Source organism: Pelobates fuscus, chromosome 9 (genome assembly GCF_036172605.1).
Source record: "Pelobates fuscus isolate aPelFus1 chromosome 9, aPelFus1.pri, whole genome shotgun sequence".
Classification (NCBI taxonomy): domain Eukaryota; kingdom Metazoa; phylum Chordata; class Amphibia; order Anura; family Pelobatidae; genus Pelobates; species Pelobates fuscus.
In genome coordinates this window covers 68,534,253-68,558,242 of record NC_086325.1, presented here as the reverse complement: position 1 = coordinate 68,558,242, position 23,990 = coordinate 68,534,253, and the positions used below count along the sequence as shown (strand labels likewise).

General features: G+C 40.7%; 1 protein-coding gene across 1 annotated transcript in view; it reads left to right on the top strand.

Moving 5' to 3' along the window:
* Positions 1–23,990, top strand: part of DOCK11 (dedicator of cytokinesis 11) — a 293,614-nt gene that overhangs the window by 37,174 nt on the left and 232,450 nt on the right. The window contains exons 8-12 of the mRNA XM_063432045.1: positions 761–938; positions 11,924–12,003; positions 13,276–13,359; positions 16,495–16,635; positions 17,829–18,044. Coding sequence (XP_063288115.1) covers positions 761–938; positions 11,924–12,003; positions 13,276–13,359; positions 16,495–16,635; positions 17,829–18,044 — 699 coding nt within the window. The remainder of the gene's footprint in view (positions 1–760; positions 939–11,923; positions 12,004–13,275; positions 13,360–16,494; positions 16,636–17,828; positions 18,045–23,990) is intronic.

Here is a 23,990-nt window from a genome sequence, read left to right as displayed (position 1 = left end):
TCTAATTTGCAAATCCTCATGGACACAAGCAGGTTTAAATTGATAAGACAATTGCAAATTGCAATCCATAATTTCTGAGCTGCAGAAATATGTGAGTAGAGGATGTTTTCCAGTTTTATTTTGGCCTACACATGCAATTCCCTTTTATGTCTCAGCAATTCCCACCTTAGTGGAAAACCTATAAATGTACAGTTAATAGAGATACCAATTATTGTTAATAGCATGGGGAAAAAATGGCCTTTCATGGATTTATTTATAAACAATCTCACCTATGTCTTTCACTCAACACCAGTTCATTGATCTAAACAAGACTATATTGAGATTGCACTTATTGCAAGATGCATTGACAGATGGCACTTGTATTGCCAACCAGAACTGGCACAGAGATGGAATTGGGATATTCAGTATAGCATCATTTCCACGGAAAATACAAAAATATTGTAATATGATGAATGGGATTTAAAAGCTTTTTCTGTTTTAGAGAAAAGAGAGAGGCTTTGATTCTTGGTATTGTCTGATTGTTTTTTTAAAGTGCTGGCTCTCCGAATAAATCATAGTATTCTAAAAACAGAATGTCTGTTTTGGTTATTGGCCAATGACGGTTTCACAGTGTTTAATTTTCTCCGCAAAACCTGCTTCTGAATGGGGGAATATTATCTAAACAGTAAGCTTTAGTGAATCAACAGAGAAACATAGTTTAATCCGTGTCTAATCTTTCCTGAATTGTCTAAAGTGCCTTTTCGCCTCTCTGCTTTTACAGTGCCCTAAGATGCGCCGTAATGCTTTTGAGCTCCGAATGCTGGATAAGTCGAGCCATTATCTGGCAGCAGAAACTGAACAGGAAATGGAGGAGTGGCTGCTTACATTGAAGAAAATCATCCAGTTCAACACAGAGTGTTTGGTGCAGGAGAAGAAATACACGGCAGAACCTGTACAAGGTTTGAGTAAACACAATCTCTAAATAGATATCTCAGCAGGAGAAGACTTTCCACTTGACATGTTTTTCCTTGACTTCATCACTGTACTAAACTGTCACAGAGACAAAAAGCAACACCTGTGGGGTTTATTCACTAAAAAGTGTATTAGAAATTGATAACCAAATTGACAAATGACGATCAAAACAGCAGAATTTGACAAATTCTCAAATCGGTTGTAATCTCAAAACTTCCCACTTTTTAGAGCATAAAATATCCAGAGTTACTCGTTTAGTTTTTATATTTTGGCTTAAAATTTGAAATTCACGTTGAATTATTGACCATTAACGTTTTGGTGAATAACTTTTCCTTTTGATGTTTTCGCAAATGTATAAAATAGCTTTAATTGGTGCAGGGCAAATTCAAGTGATACAGTGTTTTTTGAATAAAGACACCAGCCGGTGCATGTATCGTTGAGTGATTACAGAATTCGGGATTTAAAAATGAGACTGCTGATTTAAAGGTATCAGTTCACTTTACACTAAACTCCAAGGCACCATGAAAATATAAACGGGGAATAATGCTCAAGACTTCCTTGAAGAGAGTTCATTTCTTCTTTCTTCTAAGTTAGATGCAAACGTACATACATATATTATAATAAAGCTCCACTGCAGTCTCCCAAAATCAAGGAACTGAATCTAAATGAATCTCACGAACTGTAAGAGAAGCGAAAATCACTTTTCCCTAAAATATTAAACTAACCTTTTCCCCTCCAGAATCATGTGTTTACAAAAAATGACACACAATTCAAACATGCAAAATTATAGGTTGTAGTAAAAAATCTATATATTTGTATAAACATTTGTATTAAAATGGACACTATAGTCACCAGAACAACTACAGCTTATTGCATTTGTTCTGGTGAGTAGAATCATTACCTTCAGGCTTTTTGCTGTAAACACTGTATTTTCAGAGAAAATATAGTGTTTACATTACAGCCTAGTGATAACTCTACTGGCCGCTCCTCAGATGGCTGCTCGAGCTGCTTTCTTGGGCAGTGCTGCAAAGTAAGCAACACTGCCATTCAATGTCTCCACCCTCTGCAGACACTGAACTTTCCTCATAAAGATGCATTGATTCGATTCAGCTGTGTTTGAATTGTGCTGGCTCTGCCCCTGATCTGCCTCCTTGAAGTCTCAGCCAATCCTATGTCAAAGCATTGTGAGTGGCTCAGCACTTCTGATGATGTCAGCAGACAGAGGCAGTTCACAGGCAGAAACCAAAAATAAAGTGCGCTGTGCCTTTAAAACAATATATCAATGAAATGAACAATATTTCATACCACATAAAAGTGCAAAACTTAAGTGAATTGTGATATTAAAAATGACAAAAAGTGTCAAAGTGCACTTGTGATACAACCACACTGATTAGTGTATCTTGTGACAATAAGGACAGATATACAATGACACGCTTATAAGTGGCTCTTATACATTGCTTCTGTCAAAGGTTCAATATGTAAGAAAAAACAACAAAATCATAGGGCAATATGCTTGTGCAGTAAATGGAATGAATATAAACCGAGTGGATCAATTAAGTCTGCTCTGAACTGTACTGGCATCTCAGGTAATATGTACAGGCTTGAGGCTGTGATGAAAGTAGAAATCCTTAATTTGACACTCCAAAATTAAAAGCAGTTGTCAGGCATGTAAGTACAGTACAGTTCAGAGCAGACTTTATTGAAATCCTGCCAGTTTTTAATTCAGTAAAAAAGTCTGTATTTTAACTTGGTGTCACTATAATCATGACATACATAGCGCTCTATCGGTACTGGAAGTAATCAATCCATCTTGGATTTACCTGTAGAATCTTATTCAATGGATAACGTGGTTATTTAAATGACTGAATTCTGACCACATAGGCAATTCACAGATATACTAAAGCCAAGTATGCTCGGAATACGGTTGGTCCTATCAGGTTTGTTGCAGTTGCTTGGATGCATTCAGTGTCCAGGTAAAAATTGGTGCTTTTGAATCCGAAACCTTTTCAAAATATAGGATTTTGGAGGTTCACAAAGCACCAGTTTTAACAAAATTCGTAACCGAATGCATCCTGTAGGATGCATATCTGCGAATATTCATTCACTTGCTTCTATGCAACGGAATTGATCATTTGTGCTAGCTTCAGTGGGCAGATTGTTAAAAAAAAACCTTAGGGTGGGTTAATTTGAAGCGTTCAGTCTGTATTTCAGCCATCTAGTGACATTTGGTCCGACTGAAATCAGGATCAAATGAAGGCCTCTTCTTGCTTGAATTACAGAATTCAGACATTGTTAAATAGTGTGAAAAATTTCCAGATTTTGCAATTATGAATTTCTCCATGCTGAAACAGGCAAAACCATCCAGCTGCATTCTGGGCTATTTAGACTGCAAAATCTGGACTTTAGAGAATAACCTTGTACGCTTCCACAGATAAAACTCGGACAGATCGATTAATTCAGCTGGAAAGACTACATAGCACTATGTATTTCAAGTTTTCTTTAATTTAGCATGGAATAATGACGCATACCATGATTTTATTTACCTTATTTTTACGTCCGTTGTAGAAACACTGCTAGAGTACCGTACTTACTTTCTTGGGATGTCCAGGTATTACTGACTCAGAAGACAATTTTGATCAGGTGACAGAATGAGCTTTCTGCCCATGCAGGCATTGCTGATAAATCCCTTCTCGTAGTTGGGTTCAGGGGTGAAACCAACAGTTACCTTACATGCCACCACCAGTTAACCTGTATTAGAAGCCTTGTGCTGAGATCTGATAACGTTTCCAGGCCAGGTGCTATATTGTCAGTTATTCATTAAAGTGAGAATTGTCAAAAATTCAAAGTGAATTTATTTTTCACAAAAATGGCATTGACTTTATCTGTGTGTTGTGAAGACAGTCATATCCTCGAACAATTCTAATTTGAGTTGTCAGTCGAAACGTTCCAATGATTTCTGTGGTGATTGTTTCACTTTTTGAAACATGCCCCACAATTTCTCTTTATACATACCTTCCTTGCATCTGAGACATATATAAGACCAAAAAGGGTAGTGAAAAAAACAGTATAGGAATTTACCAAAAGATGCAGTGAAGGCTGGCCCATAGAGGCAGGTTCGGCTAGATTTTGTTGCAGTAAAAAAAAGTGAAATCTATTGGCGTGGTAAGGACTAATGATTTGGATGTTAGCCTAAGTATATTTTATTCATATAGGAAAAGATAAGGAATAAAGGGTGCTTTTAAAATGTAACCCAATGCAGCAAAAAACACTAGAATGTATTGTGTAAATACACTCAATAAAAAGATAAAACCAAGTACAAAAAGTGAAAGCTCACACATTGATTATAATTTACATTTTTAATATAGGATAGACATATCCTTTTTCAATAACATTTCTTAGCAGACACTATAAGGTATAAGCATAAAAAGTATCATTGTATAATATGTAAAAACAATATTAAGGTGGTAAGGTTAAAATAGAACACTCACAATTTACAGAGCCATTTTAAACAGTGGCTCTGAACTATAGATGCAATCCATCCACAACAGGGATATATGGTTATAGATGAGGTCCCACTGGAATTTTAAGGATATTCAGAAGAATCAGAGACTACAATACAATTGAATAAGCTTTATTCTCATAAAAGTTCACTAAAACAATTAAAAATAAAAAGCCCAATGTAGGTCTTCCACAGGTGAAATCTAGACACACACTGCTAGTACAGACATATATACCCCACAAATAAGTTATATTAAGCACAGGTGTGTTAATTTTCCAAGCACACCTCTTTTCCATATATGGTCCAAAGCAGATGCAAATCACCACCACTAAGATAGCGATGCTTCCCATTTCAGCAATGTCCCAGTACCTAATGGCACCTCCAATAAAGCCCCATATCTGGTTTTATGGGCGTTGCTTCCTTTAGACTGTCCTACAAAAAGCCTTCCCCTCTTCCGGCGGGACGTGCGTGCATCTGTGACGTGTTTCCAGAGTGGAGCTACGGTTAAGAGGATGGCAACTAATTATATCAACAGTTTGGGTTACTTATGTAAACATGCTCAATTCTATAGGTATATACATCTCAGATATGCTTAGTTTGCTCTAACATTACTTCTGACATCATCATTTGGCTTTTTATTAAGCTAGCAGATCCCGGATGCCCTAAAAAGATAGTTCTGCATATTGTCCTGTCTTCTAGAGCTGTCATGGGCAGCTCCATCGGGGGGTGGAGATGGACCTCTTTAAAGCTTACAAAATACTTGTATCAATAGACTTTAGGTGTTGAACAGAGCATGACCTGTCATTGTGTCTGTGGTCAAGTACATGGAGTTGAATGGGTAATGCCGAACAAGGCAGGGGACAGATTCAAATTCCAAATTCTAGTACTCCTGAGGAGATGATATCTCTGTCTGATTAAAACTTGGGATGTTCTGTGCAAATACAAAAGAAAAAATCTGAATTATTATTGTTCAATTTAAGAATTATATTAAACGTTTTTGAGCCATTCTAGTTACATAGTAATGACGATTTAAAAAAGAGTCAAGTTCATCAAATTCAACCTTTAAAAATATTTTTATGCTCATGATCCAAAAGAAAGCAAAAAAAGAACAATTTGTGATGGCCAATTGTGCCACTGAAAGGGGGGGGGGGGGGGGGGCCTTCATTTAACTTCCTTCTTATGTTGGTATTAAGTTACAGAGCTTTTAGAATGATAGCAAATCAATATTTTAAGTCATAAATTAGGAATATGAACAACAACAAAAAACCACAAAAAAAGTGGATAGTGAAACTGAATCCTCTGACCCTACAAGGCATTAATAAATAAATAGACTGCCCCTCCCCCTTATTATTCCCTCTTTGCCAATATTGTAACAACAGGTGGTGAGCTAATGCATCCACATTAACAGTTTGTGCACCGCTTAAGACTTTCCTAAGGCTAGCCTTGTGAATTTTTGTCACTACGTTAGTGCTCACCATTTTTCAAAGCACAATAACTGAACTAGCCGGAAATACCATAACTGTAGGCTCCTTTTGATGTCAATACCAGTTGCCATGATTGTCACAGACACTGTCCTTGGTACTGAAATTGACAAATGGACATGCTATATTCCATGAGAACTAACCTAATAACCAACAAAAGGAAGTAATGGTAATTCATCTTCTGTAATGCGAGCACTAGCCTAACTGAGTTTCCTGCAGATAAATGCTTCATCACTTAACCAGATTTTGAAAGTATTTATTATTTTTATTTATAATGTGCCAACAAAGTCCTCAGTACTGTAAAATAGATGAAGTAGTAAACAAGAGGTTGCAAGAAGACGAGTTGGACGCACAGGAACAGAGGGTGTTGAGGGACCTTCTCAAACAAACTTACATTCTAAGGGGATTGGGGTAAAGGGATAAGGATAGGATGTATTTCATGTAATGTTAGCTCGTTTGAGCAGGGCCCTCAACAATGTCTGTTCTTGTGCGTCAAGCTTGTCTTGTTGCAAATACATGTCTCTTAGGCTACCTATTGTACAGCGCTATGGAGTTTGTTGGTGTCACGGGTTGCGGTACGGAAACCAGGACCCCTGAGTGCCTGATTATAAGTGGGAGTCTTCAGCGTGGAAATGGACTATCAGGGCCTGGTGCAGGGTAACCACACGCCCTCTGGTGTTGAGCACCAGCGTTTGCGCGGCCACATACCAGAACTCTGATGCAGCTACAGCGGATCTCAGGAACTAGGAAATATGCAGACCTCCCAGGAACTGGATAGGGAGGCTCTGCAGCAGTAACCAGGAGCTTGGAAATAAGCAGACCTCCCAGGAGCTGAATAGGGAGGCTCTGCAGCAAGATTATATCCAGTACTAGAAACAAGGCAAGACTAGAGATAGACACCAAACATGAAAACAAGACAGAACTAATAGAACCCAGAACCAGAGAAGGATAGTAAGCTAAACCCAGAACATATACACAAGACATGAGGAAAACATGAACATAACATGGGCATACCTGGACAGGACTGTACATGGACTGGGTAAACAAACTAAAACAAGACAAGATAATATAGGAAAAACAAGAGGAGAAATAACTAAGTACTACATATGGAAATTATGGGGATTTAGTCACACTATATGATCATACATTGCATAAGCCTGCCAACAACGCCGCCAATGTACCCCATATCTGGCAGGTCCTACACTGCCTAATATATGCTAAAACAACCAAAGAATACATATATAGCACTTACCTGCAAGAAAGGGCAGAAGCTTTGAGCAGCTGCCTTCAGGAACTCTGACACATAATGAATGACTGAAAACAAATGGGTGTGTCACATAAAACAAACATTTAAAGGAAACCTGGAGACTGGGAATCCCAGGGATGGATTACAGGAATGAACCCAGAAATCCCAGCTTAAAGAAAACCAGACATAGCATAGAAAACCAAAAACCAAGAAAAAATAAACAAGAATTGTAACAAGAGTACTGGATACCAGAAGCCAAAGCCAGACATCTCCGCAGAACATGGCATGATGTGACAGTTGGGGCTTTACAAATAATAAAAAGGAGGGGCATGGCTAGCTGAGAAACAGAGCAGACGTGCATATGTGTTGCTCCAGCTCCACATACTGAAAAAGAAGCCTTATCACCAAAAATAACACCTTGAAAAAGAACCCATCAACGTCCCTACTGCTACCTAAGTGCAATGGGGTGCAAAAATAAAAAAAACGCTCTCCCAGGGAGTGTTAAACACCCCGATGTATGACTCTCTTTTGACCGGCCGCAAGCCCACAACAAAATGGCGCCGAGCAGGCCACATGCTCCAGCGAATCCAGCGAGTCCATGGAAGAAGAGGAAATGCCCCAAGCCATCAGTGGAGCTTACCTGAGGGCGGACTCAGATTCGGATGCTTCTCCCTCCACGAAGGGTGACATCAAGCAACTCCTCCAGGACCTAAGAGTGGTGTGGAAGACAGACCTGGCAAGGGTGCAGATGGAAGTTGGCGGGCTGCAACAGTGGATTACGGCAGCAGAATCCAGAGAGGAAACCTGGGAACGACGCCTGACAGACACTCACTCCCAGGTGGAAGCCCTAACGCAGCAGGTACAAAGTCTCTCCTGCACTGTGGTATCGCTGGAGGCTCAACACCGCCGGAGGAACGTCCGGATCCGGGGGGCACCAGAGACAGTGAGCACGGAGGCCCTACTGGACTTTGTCCACCAGGTGACGCAGGCAATGGGGGTCAGGAAAACAGGAGACCCACCGCAGTTTGTGGCGGCCTTCAGAATACGGAAGGCACCAAACGCCCCAGTGGATGCACCCAAGGACATGGACATTATTGCGGTAACCTGGGACACAGCAGTGAAAGCGGCCATCATGGCCGGCTCCAGGAACCACACCAGCATGCAAGTGGATGCTTGCAAGATAACAGTCTATGCAGACTTACCTATCTCAGTCCTACTGGCCAGACGCAGGCTCCTACCAGTCACCAAGCTCTTGAGGGAGCGCGGCCTCAGGTACCGATGGCGTTCCCTGGGAACCTTAGTGGTGCCACGGGGGGATGAAATCCACGTCCTATCAGCCTCAGAGGTACCAACAGACTTTCTGCAGCAACTACAGCTGCCCCCTCTACCCATTGTCACAACAGAGGAGCGGAACCCGGGGACCCCCGAAGACCAAGCAGATAAGTGACACTGACTCAGGGGCGGTGGCTGAAGGTGATGCCCCCAAGCGGCAGAGCCCCTCACGAGACCGACCAAGCAGATGGTCTTTGAGGGCCTTCATATGGCAGCGCTGTGGAGTGGGATACTCGGGGTCCCGCTGCTATTGTGCATTTGATAGACTCATAGACTCATAGACCTATAGACCAAAAAGAGTTGTCAAAGCCTTGTCACAGTGCGGCGGGACTCAGGGGGAAAGGTACACATGGGCCACCATATCTAGTACGACATCTCAAGGGAAGGGGTCGTGCGCACAAGATGAGAAGTAAAATTACACCGAGCAGGTAGCCTCCTGTCCCAGCGAATCCACCCGCATGGAAATAGGGACGACCCACTAACCTACCCAGAGGGGCTCAAGCACCCCATTGTAAATAACTAGCAGTCTCTCCATGTGCAGCTGAGTGCTATGTTTTTTCTCAGACAGGCGGCCCAAACTGATGGTTGGCCCCCAATAAGCTAATACGAACTGCACTAGAACTTTAAACACTGCAGTGCAACGGTTGTTGAGACACGGGCAGACCCTACCATAGAGCCATACTCACAGGCATTGGGCCACCCTCGGTCCCAGATCGCGGCCATTATTAGGGGGCATGGAAGTATGGAGATCTGGTCTCTGGCCATATAGGCTCACACAGGGAAATTCCTTGGCCAGCAGTCACACATGTAGAGACCTTGCATGGCTGGCGTTACCTGCCTACCGTGCCTCATAAACGACAAACGCCATACACACACATTACCTGACTACTTATCTGTTAATTTATGACCAAAGGCCAGTATACAAACCAACCAGAGCTAGGTACTACCTAAGGAACATACCATGCATATAGCCTTATTGAGTTAATATGTTATTTTATTATGTTGATACATTATATTGTTAGCCTCAGACAACATTATCTTAACCTATAAAACCGACAGGCAGTCATTATCACTTAACCTCATTTACTCTACAGCAAGACAAGCATTATGCTGATTAGTTAGCAAAACTGTGCAAATCGATGGTATGATATAACACTGAATACCTTGATACGCCTGCGACTGCTATTGTGGCACCGCAGGCATGTATGTAAATCTTTCTGCACAACAAAAATAAAGAATAAAAAAAAATAATAATAAAAGAATATGAATAATAGAAAAGCGCTAAAAACAAAACAATGAAGGTTTAGATTTTTACATGACACAGTTGCAGGAGAGGTACAAAAGGCTATTAGAAGTGAGTTTTTAGTTTTTTAGTTTTGAAGGAATGGAGCCTAGATGAGTCTTGAAGGCGAAAGTAGGAGGGGCAAGTACAAGGATAGACACAGGTTTAGGCAGAACATACTTGTAAGGATAGGTAAATAGAAGCAGTGTTATGATTTTCAGTTTTTGATCCGAACATCACATACATGAAGTGGGTTTCTGAGAGATGTAGTTCAGCTGTTTTTTTTTTTGTTTTTTTTTTTCCTCCATACTTTTTTTCTCTCCTCCATATTTTGTTTGGAAAGCCGGTGTTGCAGAAAATGTAAAACATTTTGGTATCGGTAGAATTTAAAGAAACATTGTATATCATCCCACACTCCAATATCTAATGTATTCAACATGTGGCTTAATTAACATAACAATACTCTAATGAAGGAACTTCCCTTGTAGGGTAGGATTGAAAGAAGAATAAAAAAAGGGGGTTGCAGTGAAAGTGAGGACCCAGATCCCTGAAAGCCCCAATTGATTAATACTTTTTTGAAAAATCTTGCCAGAGTCGCCAAGTTTTATCGAACGACCGGAGTGTATTTCTAACTTTGGCAGTAAGCTTGTTAATCAAGCGGTTGTCCTTGATCTTGAGTTAAACCATTTCCACAGAAGGCACATCAGTGTTGCTAAATGGCTCTCATGGCTGCTAGTGTTATTTTGTAATATTAGTTTTTGTTCTGTTCCAATGGGTTTGGATAGTAAATAACCTACAAAACACTTGTGATAATAGATCTCTAATACTTTCCCAGAAATCAGCTATTTTTGGAAAACCACCACATGTGTCCATAGGTGCCACGTTCTCCACACAGCCTCCCACATTGGCCATTCAAGGTTTTATCATATTGAATAGTTTCACTGGGGTAGTGTACCATCTAAGCAGGGTTGTGTATGCTTGTTCCTGTAAATTTGCACAGATTACATTTTTTTGCTTGCTTCCCAGATATCTTTCCAGTACGTTCCTTTTAGTACTGTCCCCAATTATTCTTCCCATTGGTCTCTGCAGTGTAATCTACCTCACTCTGTTTAGTTGGAGCTTTAATATGCATATAGTAGTTTTAATAATCCTTTCAGGCCTGTATCATTTATGCATACATTTCGAAAAATGTCAAAAGCTTTGTGCGCAGTTCCACGCATGGCATCCTTACTAGCAAAATCCCTGATCTGAAAATACCTGAAGAAGTTGGCTGAAGTCAGTTGCCTGCATTGTTGGAGCTCCGTGAATGGGACTATTGTGTCCTCTATGAATAACATAATATTATTTGAATATGTAATAGTGTGTGTAGCACTGTATATGTCCAGCATTGTGTATAGCAGGGTGTATGTGTGCATATAGAAATGTTTGTGTTTTTATAGTGTGTGTAGTAATGTGTGTGTATGTAGCTTAATGTGTGTTTAGCAATGTGTGTGTGTTTTGCAGAGTGTATGTATGAGGGTCCTTGTGTCGCAGAGTATGTGTATATGTGTGGCAGGTGTGTGTGTGTAGAAGTGTACATGTGTTTCCCTGTGTGATTGTGTGTGTATATTTAGTTTAGCAGAGCGTGTGTTTATGTCTGGCAGTGTATATCTGTGTGTGTGTGTATCCCGTGAGAGTGTCTGGAATGCATAGCTGTGTATGTGTGTTTGGAACTGTGAGTATGCTTCACTCTCTGGGAGTATGTGCTGAAGAATCTCTGTCTGGAAGCCTGCCTGTGTGTGTTGGGGGGTGACCAGTAGGTTTGTACGAGGCCCAAGAATTCTGATGGCGGCCATGCTTATGATAAAAGTTCTGCAATGGATAGAAAGTACTAAAGTAGACGAGTCACTTACTATGTGGTGAAAGCTCATTGAAAAACTTAAGAGTCAGGAAATGCAGGAGCTTCAAATGTGGTTGTCTTTATTTTATTCATTCTATTCATTATTCATTATACTTGTATTCATTTTAATGTATTGTTTTTTAATGCACTCTCTGTGTAATGCATTAAGAGAAGAATTGGTCTTAGCAAACATGGAGTTTCCCTTTAAGTGCATAGACGGAATCTGAACATCTGCTTTTTGCCTAACCTACAGATGATGAATGCAGCGTTCAGGGAAAATCAGAGAATATTATGGAAAGCCTGGAAAGAAGCATGCATCCTGAGCTGGTCAAGGTATTAGATTTTATGACTTGGAAGGAAAAATGACGCACAAAAGCAGTTTCTCCATAACGCTGGTTGGACAACTGACATGTTTGTGTTATTTAACGTTTAAGATGGGTGTTGCTTTTGGAAGAAGAATTTTTGAAAGTACTTTACTTACAAAGGTTAAAATATATATATTTTGTGGTTTTATAAGTGTTGCACGTTTAGCTTCAAACTATTTTATTAAATGATTGATAATACAGGATTTCAGGACACAATGTGATTGTGGAATCTCCGCATGAAAATAAAAAAGACATGATAATACCAAAATTTTAAAAGTAAATGGAATGGTGAATTGTCAATCCGTTTGATGGATTATAAATCAAAGCGTAAATAAGAAAAACCTCACAAACAAAGCCCCCCCAAAAAAACATTGTAACCGCAATCACATATAGCAGTAATATAATCAGGTAAAATGGGAATTAAATTAAAATTAAAGCAAAAATAAAATAATGTGTGGCAAGTCTGATTACTTAACCAATAGAAAACTTGGGGATATAAGTTAGAGGTCACATTGCATAGGGAGAACATGGTGGCAGGAGGTGGGAAATCAGAGAGCAAGAAAAAGGGGAGTGGGGGTTATAAAATTAGGTGTCAATACCCAGTGCTGCACTCTTAACCCCTTAAGGACCAAACTTCTGGAATAAAATGGAATCATGACATGTCACACATGTCATGTGTCCTTAAGGGGTTAAACCTCAAAGTATAAATGTTGATAATTGAAAAATATATGCAGACATAAACTCCTGGCACAAAAAAGGAAAACAGCAGGCAAAAATTGGGTTAAATTACGCTAAGAACCATAACAATTACAACCCACTGCACCTTCCCAGTGTAAGTAATCCTGAAGTGCTTAGCCTTTTTGGTTGATAGTGCCCAGCTGATGCTCTCATCTCAGTCAGTGAGCCAATTAATCATGCACAAAAATGTTCTATATAGTAATATAGTATTCATATATCAGGGATTAAAGTTTACACCTACCTACAAACCTTTAAAAAAAAAAAAAACCTCCCTGACCATCGACGAGTCATCCTTGGCAGTTGTGCCACGGACCCTCCACTGTTTGTGAAGATGTTCAGTGCAGTTTGAATGCAGCAGATTATTGCATGAACCTTGAAATTTCGATCCGTGTGCGAATAGACAGGCAGACAAACAGAGATAGATAGATAGACTGAATATGGGAACATGTTTGATGCTTGTATTTTACCTAAATTCAACATGATGTATTTTTTTATTTTGCAGTATGGAAGAGAGACTGAGCACCTGAACAAGTTAAGTAGAAGCGAAGGAAGACAAAACCTATTTTCCTTTGACTCTGATGTGCAGGTATGTAACATTTTTACACGCATACGTTTTATATATTTAGTTACTTTTTGGAAATATTTTGTTACATAAATGTATTTTGGCACTAGAAAAAAAATGCTTTTTTATTGGCTCCTGATTGTGACTTTGGAGTGATAGTCTTTAAAGAACCGTACATGTCAAATGCACAGAAAATGAGCTGTGTTTTCTTTATATTTCCTAAACTCGTCCTCAAAATATAATAATTATAATTATTAACAGGGATTTGTAGTAAATTGAAAAATCAATTGCAGAATTCCGTCTGAATAGTACGGTGCTCCAGAGGTGACATGGGAAAGCTGTTTTGTTTGTAAAGTTGTGAGTACTATCTCGTGCACACAATTTAGTAGATTGTGCCCATGAGATAGGTAATGCATTCTCACGGTTTAACTAGTTTGTGGGCAGCTCGTGGGAACATTCTACTAAATCATGGTCTCAAGATAACTATTTCCTGGCAGCAATTCCTATTAGCATCTAACTCCCTGTTGCGTCAGCTAGCTCCAGTGATGTTTGTCTCCCCGTCCACTACAATCTTTGCAATTTCTTCTGCTACAAATCTTCCAGCGCCTGACTCTCGCTGCTTGCTCCTCGTTTTAATTCTGCCATTTAAATTGCATTAAAATAGACCAATGATGGCAGGAGCAGAGAGGGGCAGATGCTTTTAGCTCTTTGTCACAGGAGAAATGTGTTTGCAAAGCTTGGCGAGTATGGGAGGATACACATGACAGGACCAAGCTGAGCCAGCAGGAAAACACCCACCCTGCTTCAAGGATATGGTTGTCTTATAATTAACTATACCGTGCCTACAAATTCATTAAACTGTGAGCACGTGTTAACTATCTTATGGGTACAGTCTACTAAATCATGTACAAAAGATAGCATAGCGTGCCCAGGATTTAAAAAAATCGCCTATAGTTACAACTTGGCTGTTTTAATCAGAATTTTGTTTAATTCACCATTATTTTTTGTGAATAGATCCATAGGTCTCTTCTGACAGGATATATTCGTAGACACGGTATCATTTTAGTTATGATTAATTTTTTATATCTGTTTTCCCACAGTGTATCCATTGCAGTGAGTACCGTGACTCGCTGTACTTTTTGTTTGATTTATAAATCAATTTTATAAATACATTTTATTTTGATTCATAAATTATAAATTATCTCAGCCATCCGCAAAACATAGAGATGACAGTACATTTCGGGTAGATTGAGGAATAATATTTTCATATTAAGCCGATTAAGCTACCTTTTAAATAATAAGAAAACTTACCTAATTTCCAGTGCCACATGGATCTGCCAGTCCTGGCCCCACCCCCGATCTGCCTCCTTACCTGACATAATCAGAATTGATGATCCTAGCCAGTCAGAATGTTTTCCCATAGAGAAGCATTGGATTGGCTGAGATTGTTAATTTTGATGAACGCCATCCTAGTCAATCAGCATCTCCTTATAGAGATGCATTGCATCAATGCATCTCCTTATAGAGATGCATTGAATCAATGCATCTCAATGGGGAGCGTTCAGTGTCTCCATGCACACCGCGGAGATGTTGAATAGCAGCACTGCACACTGCACACTGCAGCACTGACCCAGGAAGCACCTCTAGTGGCCGTCTGAGCAGTAATGTAAACACTTAATTTTCTCCGAAAAGTTAGTGTTTACATTAAAAAGAATGCAGGACATGCTACAGACACCAGAACAACTACATTAAACTGCAATTGCTCTGGTGACTATAGTGTCCCTTTAACTCCTATATGGCAGAGAATTGAGTAGAGACATTAGCAGTGATTGAGGCATGATCTGTACACCCAAACTGTTTCATTAAGTTAAAGCTAAACAAAAATATCTATCACATCATGCTCTGCATTGTATTGCATATGATTTAGCACGTACAGGGTTATTATCGTAAATGACATTTCAAATTTAAGGGTAGAATAGCCAAACTGTAAAAAATTCTAAGTAAAGTTAAGCTTTTAGCTCCTCTGGCGTTGAACTTAAAATTCACTTTGAATTCTCACTTTACAATATAACCCACATAATGAACACCCCCATCCTTGATAATGTGCCGTAAGCCAAGGTTTTCCATGAGTTGTGATTGTCAGAGATTTTAATACATGCTGTATGTAATATTGAGAAGGGTATTTGAAAGTTCTGGCACTTGTAGCTGTGCTCCGTGTGTTTTGAGCCTTTTTGACAGTTATGCAAAGTAATGTGTTGTGTACATATCAGGAACTAGGGAAGCTGTAACATTTGGAAAGGAACCGTAGAGCGTAGGTGGATTGGTTTTCCCTCTAATAGCTTACATCTGTTACTGCTTATAGTACATGTGCTAGGCTTCAAATTATAGTCTGAAACTGCAAATATTACAAAGAAAATATAATAGAGTAGCCATCCTGACATTTGAACCTGTAAGAGCAGGATGTTAGAAAACTATCTTTCACAAATTTAGTTAGATGTTTGAGATGAATTTTAAATTTTTTTGTCAATTCCATCGCAGTCCTCAAAACACATCAACCAAGGCCGGCTTAAGGCCTTTTGAGCACCCTGTGCAAATCTTAGGCATGTGCCCACCAGCCCATCATTATTTCTCATTATCATTTAATATCTTTCAGCATTGTGTATCTCTTTCTTCCTCCACCCTTTGCGTGGCTCTTACTTCTCCCCTTTTGTTTGACTCTTGTTTTTCCCCTATTTTTCTGTCCCCCCCTTTATTCTTCTCCTTTTTTGCTTGATTTTAATTTGCTAGAATTCTTTTGCTTTAAGTCTCCTCCTTTGTGTGACTCTTTCCCTTTTTGTGTGGGTCCTTCTGTCCACTGCTATACTTGGCTATTTCTGTCCCCATCGCTTTGTGTGGCTATTTTTTTATCTGTTTATCGGTATCTCTCTCTCATGCAGCTGTGGTATGTGGTAGTAGTCCTGGCTGTCCCTTGCTCAACAGCCTCATCATCGCTGGAACACCAGCGGCGAGCACAATTCATTATATATATGTGCCATACAGAATAATAATAAGATAATAATATTCTTATTATAATAATAATACAAAGAAGAATACATAACCAGATATTTTTAGATCTACATGTATAACATTAAAAAAAAATATCTCCCGTTTTCCTTCTAGAGATTGGATTTCTCAGGCATCGAGCCAGATATAAGACCATTTGAAGAGAAAACCGGTAGACGATTCATAATGAAATGCCAGGAGCTAAGCTTTAATATTCTTATGAATGTAACAGAACAATCAGAAGGATCCTTAACAAATGTATGTAATTTAAGTTTCAAAATAATTCTATTTGTATTGAATTGTGAATATATGAACCTTATGTCTAACCTATAAATGTGTATATGATTCGTGCTGTGATCAATTTTATAGTACGTGTCATATTAGTACGTCATTAATCCTTTTTTTTTTTTTTTAAATAAAGGTAATTTTATTTGGCTATTATTTTTCAATTTAGGTGTGAAAACATCATCAATATATCCAGTTTATTTAGTATTTTCATTTATGTGCATATATTATTATTTTGTGGATATGCCATTGAAAAAAAACAGTTAATGTTAAATGTTGAGCATTGAAATTACTGTTTACATTTCAGTAAATTGTCTAAACATTTTTAAGATCAGTAATTATCTTCATAAGGTAGTTACATGCCTCTTTAATATTTAGTATGTTCTAATATATATATATATATATATATATATATATATATATATATATATATATAGAGAGAGAGAGAGAGAGAGAGAGAGAGAGATTTCTGTCAAACTGTAGCCAAGATCAGTTATTTAGCACACGCACATCATTATATTTCATTATATTGTTAGAATTATATTATTTTTAAAGTTTTACTGATATCAGAGACTGCCTTGTTTATATTTAATTTTCTAAAATAAGCCAGCTGTGTATGTTATGGTTCCAGGAGTGCCTTGGCACTCTCTGATAGTCCCTGAATTGTATTTGGCTTCTCCTGCAGGAGCTAAGCCGGCTTGATACAGGGCCGTGCTCATTGGCTGAGATCTCGCAGTCAATGAGAGTGGCCCTGCACAGCACTGCTTGGCTCAGTGTGTTGCCGAGTGCAGAAGCAAGGCTTCAGCCACGGACACTAAGGGGGACCCAGGTAAGTTCTTTAAGAACAGTTAGACTACTTACACTGGGAGAGTACCAGGGCACTCCTGACACTGTAATCACTACAGTGGAATGTAGCGGTTTTGGTGCTCAGTGCATTCCTTTAACGTATACCACACTTAGTAGGGCATAGGGTAAGTTTACCTTTTCTTGCATAGAATATGTGAAATACATTGTCGATACATCAAATCAATAATAAATAACAAATGCTTGTATTTGAGTTGATAATTAAGATTTTTAGAGCCAGGTCAGATAATACTCAAATGTACAAATTCCATTGATGTAAGCATTACAGTAAAATTTGAAATAATCTTTCATTTGTGTTTCAGGTGGAGCCTTTCTTTGTCACTCTTGCATTGTTTGATATCAAAAACAATTGCAAGATTTCTGCTGATTTCCATGTGGATCTTAACCCTCCAGCAGTTCGAGACATGTTGCCCAATTCCTCACCTAATGGTGCTAGAGATGGAAATTCCAAAAGATCTTCAGCCATTGAAAAGTATATCCATGGGATTTCTGAATGTCATTTGCAGGATATAAAAGAGGTGATGTACTAACAGTAAATACAGTGCCATTTACACTCTTATTGCGGATGGAACGTAAGCAGATGTTTTATCATGCACCTTTTGATTATGAAACAAATACTGTTAATACTATAATTGTAGATTATGCTAGCTTTAGTGTACCTATAATCTTAATTTTATTAATGACAGGAGGCGAGTATTTGCTTAAGTCTCTCTTTACTAGAACTCCACAGCAGCACAGAAAACAACCAATCAGAAAAAAGTTAGGTACTATAAAACTCCCCTCCCCATGCATCATTTCCTCTTTCAAGCTGCGACAAAACAGAATAAAAGGCAGAGAACATCTTGGGGAAGAAACGAAGTCCTAGATACGATGAATATAACGATGTCCACCATCCAAGTGTAACCGTCAAACTCGATAGTGTAGGTGGACTGTAAACTGAAACGAGATAAAAAACAGAATCGAACAGGTTGATTATCCAATGAAATGTACTCCGAATAAACATGAAGATATCCAATGTAGCAACCAAATTAACCTAATATGTAAATATCCCAACCCTATTAATGGAAAAAACAGACATAAGGAACAAGCGACAGGTAGCAGAGACAACAAACAGAGTTGCATACCTACCTGATAATCTAAACTATAACATAAAACAAGGGAGGGACAAGAATGGGTGGGAAATACTCGCCTCCTGTCATTAATAAAATTAAGATTATAGGTACACTAAAGCTAGCATAATCTACAATTTTATAACATGACAGGAGGCTTCGTATTTGCTGTTTGAAAGCTCAGTTCACCAATCCAACTCTGTTCGTGTCGCTGGTAATTATACCAGGAAATATCAGAGTAATCCTAATTGGACATTCCAATACGATAAATGACAGCCGACGGGTCAAAGAAGATGCCAACCGACAAGGTATCTCAAATACGGAAAAAGGCACCCTCCGTCGGTAAATCCATTGTACGTGGCGTAGCAAACTGTTTCCTAGAAGTCGGTCCATGAGCTGGCAAGCTGACCTATTAGTCACATTCCTGTAGTCGTATAACTTCAAAATCCGCTCTATGACCTAGGGTCGCGAGAAGAAAACTGACACCAAGTCTCAACTCATGACCCATAAGGCGGCTCCACCGATCGTGCCAGGGCCATTCGGCGATGCGGCCTTGCAGGGAGATCTCCAATCTCAAGGAATGCACCGAAGACCACCACCAAAATCGCAATAGAAGCCGAGGAGGATCTTCGTACCTTCCTGTCCTACCTGGTGGGGTGACTCATCCGAGCATAAATTCATAACGCACACAATGAGAGTGTGGCCAGACCAGCCGTATACAAAGTGATTCCAATAGTCCAAACGGACCGTGTAAACTTCGGACGCCGTAGAGAAAGAGCTCCAGAAGACGTCCGTTCAGGGTTCCGAACTGAACTTGAGTGGAGGAACGGTGGTCGACTATTCTGGGAATAGGGAATCCCAGAAAACCTCAAAGGAATGGGAAGTGCAAACAGGAACGCAGATTTTCATCCTGAAATGCCCTCGTCCAAGAGTGAAAGATGTCTGTGTGAGAGTCGGGTATACCAGGTACCACCATAAGGTCTCGTAGGTCTCCTCGACGATAGTTGAAAAGTAGGGTAGCGCGAATCCAACAAGATGGCTCCCGTGAGGGATAACTAGAGTATAGACGGAGGGTCCTCCATCTCCGAACCCTGATCACCCGGTATGCGTTTCGAGGAGACGGGGCAGTCCTGCCATCTTATCCCAAGATCTGAGGACCGGGGAGGTCAAGACCAAACGGGGGTTTCCGGTCGTACCCTGTGAACCATACGTACGGCTTTTTACCTTCAGAGCGGGTAATAGGCTCTCCTTAATCCTGTTACCCGAGCAAGGTAGAGCCCGTTTGCTCCCTGAAGGTCCCCGTATCTCCTGCTACCTAAATACGGGAGAAACTGTCTGAGCAGTTGTTCACAATGGTCCGGATATCCAAAAACAGAAAGCAATCCTCTGCTTGTTATGGTGCAGAATATACCCAAACCTGCACTCACATAATACCTGAGTTCCATCCGATAGCCGTACCATCTCCAGGAATGTGTATAAACAAGTGGGAGTCACCCCTCGTTATACCACGGTGAGAATATCCCTCCATTACAGGAGATAGACTAGAGGGAACCAGTCTACCTATGGATATCTTGCATGACCAGGCAGTCCTCTATATCGAAATCAGTAGCACGGACGTCAGAACTACTTGAATGCAGGAGGGACGCCCCTCCCTGTAGACATCGGTGTCTTGCACAGGTACAAGCCTGTGTGATGAACAAATGGATGGCACCGTAGAGCGTCGAGTGCATGAGAGAGCCGCGCTCTCTACTAATGTGATCATATATCGTGCTAACGTCCGGCTGATAGCCTGAGCGGGCCGCACCCGTAAATAACCAAACAGTTGAGTCAGCATCCGTGACCGTTCCTCTCTATGAGAATGCTTCCTCCAAACATGACCCCTGTATCCAGCTCAGTCTCTGGCTCTGGCTGAGGTTGAGGGGGGGCTGCGCCCTCTAATAACAAATCAGTGTCCGGTAACGTATCTGAGAGGGGTTCGCTCTCTGCTCCAGCAGATAAAATATTCTCGGATTGAAGAGATGGAGGGCCGCACCCTCCTGTGATCCAAGCTAGGGTCCCTAGGGACTCAGGGTGACCAACTAAAGGGTACACCAAATACGAGTATCAGCATAAGGCTGAGGGCAATCTACGGGAAAACGATGGAAAAAACTATCAACTGACCGTCCGGATCCCGTGCGCGCGCACGGGGTCCAGGCGAACCGTTGGTAGTCTAGGAAAGCTGGAGACGTTCTCCGCAATCCACGAGCACCCGGGAGGTCGGAGGAGGCCAAGTCAGGCCTCTCGACGACCCGAGCGAAAGGAAAAGGAAGTCACGAAAAACGAAAAAGACAACAAAAACGTAGATGCGAGTAGAACGCAAATTCCATCTCAGCTAGAAGGCAAGACAAGTAAGCCCCACTGAACAGGGCCAGGAGCTAACCTCACGCAGGAATAACTACCGATAGTTATATGGACACCGGGAGACAGATACGGAGTTAGCTGATAAAGACAAGGAAAACACCGCGTTCTCCTGAAGGTGTCTGAGTACCGGTCCTTGCCTGTGCAAAGTTCTCCTCGGAGAAGTGCCGTCGCCGGACTGGCGCAACCGCGGAAGTGTGTCCGGGGTCTTAATAAGAAAACTTGCCCTTCAGGTCTGAGGTTTAGGGCCTTCACCCTACCTACCATATTCAGATGGCCGTATATTGGTGTCCTCTTGGGTAGTATGGCAGTGGTGTTTGTCCGGACACCCGCCCATTTCCATGTCACTGGTGGGCACTGGCTTCTCCTCAGTGATATTCCCCCAGGCCTGCGGCCAAAAGGGGATAGAGCAGGCCCAACAGGCCAAACTAATGGACACAGAATAGTTGGCCAAGCAAAAGGCACCGACATAGTAGGCCATACTTATGGGCACAGACACAGCAGGCCTTTCATATGGGCACAGACATAGCAGGCCGTTCTTATGGGCACAGACAATAGCAGGCCGTTCTTATGGGCACAGACAATAGCAGGCCGTTCTTATGGGCACAGACAATAGCAGGCCGTTCTTATGGACACAGACAAAAGCAGGCCGTTCTTATGGGCACAGACAAAAGCAGGCCGTTCTTATGGGCACAGACAATAGCAGGCCGTTCTTATGGGCACAGACAACAGCAGGCCGTTCTTATGGGCACAGACAATAGCAGGCCATTCTTATGGGCACAGACATAGCAGGCCAATCTTATGGGCACAGACATAGCAGGCCAATCTTATGGGCACAGACATAGCAGGCCAATCTTATGGGCACAGATATAGCAGGCCAATCTTATGGGCACAGACATAGCAGGCCAATCAATGGGGCACAGACATAGCAGGCCAATCAATGGGGCACAGACATATCAGGCCAATCCTGGGTCGTGTATTATTGTTATATTATTATAACACGTTATTTATATAGCGCCATCCAATTCCGTAGCGCTTACGAGGGGTACTGAGTGAGAGTGGGGACCTCTGAGTTGGATAGAGGCCCCTAAATTTAGTAGATCCTCAGAGCGTCCTGTGACGTAGGATCCCTAGACCCCAACCCTTTTAGACAGCGTAATGCCGTGTGAATAACCTGCACCGGGACTGGCGGTCCCCCAAGTGCCCAGCAGGGAAATAGTGGTATTCCAGCTGTATTGGGTATAGGCGGAAGTATTCCAGTGACCATCATGGCCATGAGTGTAAGGTGCACTGAGCGAAACTGTCCTTGAACTGTGAAAGGTAAGCATATGCTCTCACCGATCCGTAGGAATTCTAGCGATTATAGAATACCATCATCATACCACCTGCAGGAGGAGAAGGGTTAAACCATAGCCAGATAATTAACTCCCCGAGAACCTGACAAAATTGTCTCGCATCAGCGCAGACTGGTTTCCCATACCAGTTTGAGACAGAGCCAGGTCTGATATACATATATACATGCCATGGACAGATAATTCATACCAGAGCAGTCCCATCTGAGACCTCATAGCTGGACCAGACAAATATATTATTGTCATATTGCCATTTATATAGCGCCAACATATTCCTACTCAGAAGCATATGAGTCTGAGAGCTAACTAGCACTGTCTACCTTGTACAGAGCCTGTACAACTGAGTACATACACCCTTGAAACTCACGGAAATCTGTGAAACGTGTAGAAAATAGCAATATGTACAGACTGCAAAACTCTCAGCTATCTGAGAAAGACACTGCCAGCAAAACACACATTGATCTGTGATTCGCACAGACAGCAAACACACAGCAACAGTGACATACACGGTCAGGAAAACGAAATCTAGAAATACATTGTAATGGTAAATTAAGTAATTTCTTTATATTTATGAAGTTCTGAATTTCATAAATATGAAATAATACCACAAATAAAATAATAAAAGGTATACTGGTCAATCACATAAATATTAGTGAATATCTTGAATGAACAGACAAGAGGCAAAGTTTTGATGAAAGTATAAACAAAACTTTACTGGGAATACAATTATCAAGCACACAAAAAAACAAATACTTTTAAAAAACACACACTGCTATAAACAATACATTCAGGTAAGAAATCTACTTAGCTCTATTCATGGAGATTCAGCAGCTTACACAGGATAATTGAATCAGCATAACACACAGAACAATGAGGTGAGTTCCTTGCCACATGTTAAATGGATTTACATGGGCACCTCTAAAGACACCTGGCTTCTTCCGACCCAGTCATGAAACTGCTCTCAGGTTTCTGGTAACCCCTTGAATAACCTCCCATCTAGTATCCGCCCACAGAGGTAACATAACCAATACCTAATGGTCATCTCTAGGAGGCGGATACTACATGTGGTCATTTGTGAAAGGAAGTGACTTAAGAATTCTCAATACCTTCCTAAAGCACATGTCTCATTGACTATGCGGCAGCCATCTTTATTCACTCGACGTCACAGTGCTCACTAGGCCACCTATAGGTCACTTCCTCCCTAAAGCACATGTCTCATTGACTATGCGGCAGCCATCTTTATTCACTCGACGTCACAGTGCTCACTACACCCCCTATAGGTATCATACGTTATTGCACATGAATGGGAACACAATAATAGAACATTTATCATTGCCCATAACCAATACAATCCACCTGTTGATCCCATTACATGAGTAATAACTATAACTCATATATTTCCCGGATAGGTCTTACTTTCTTCATAGCTTGCTTTCCCACACATATAATCAAATTTACAAAAAAATACAATATTATACATAAAACAACACCCACTACTACCCATTGCATTACTTTAAACCCTAAATTACCCAACCACCCAAAAGGTCCACTATCCGGTGGATTCTGGAGCTTCTTCCTGGTATCATTTATCTTTGAAATATCATGT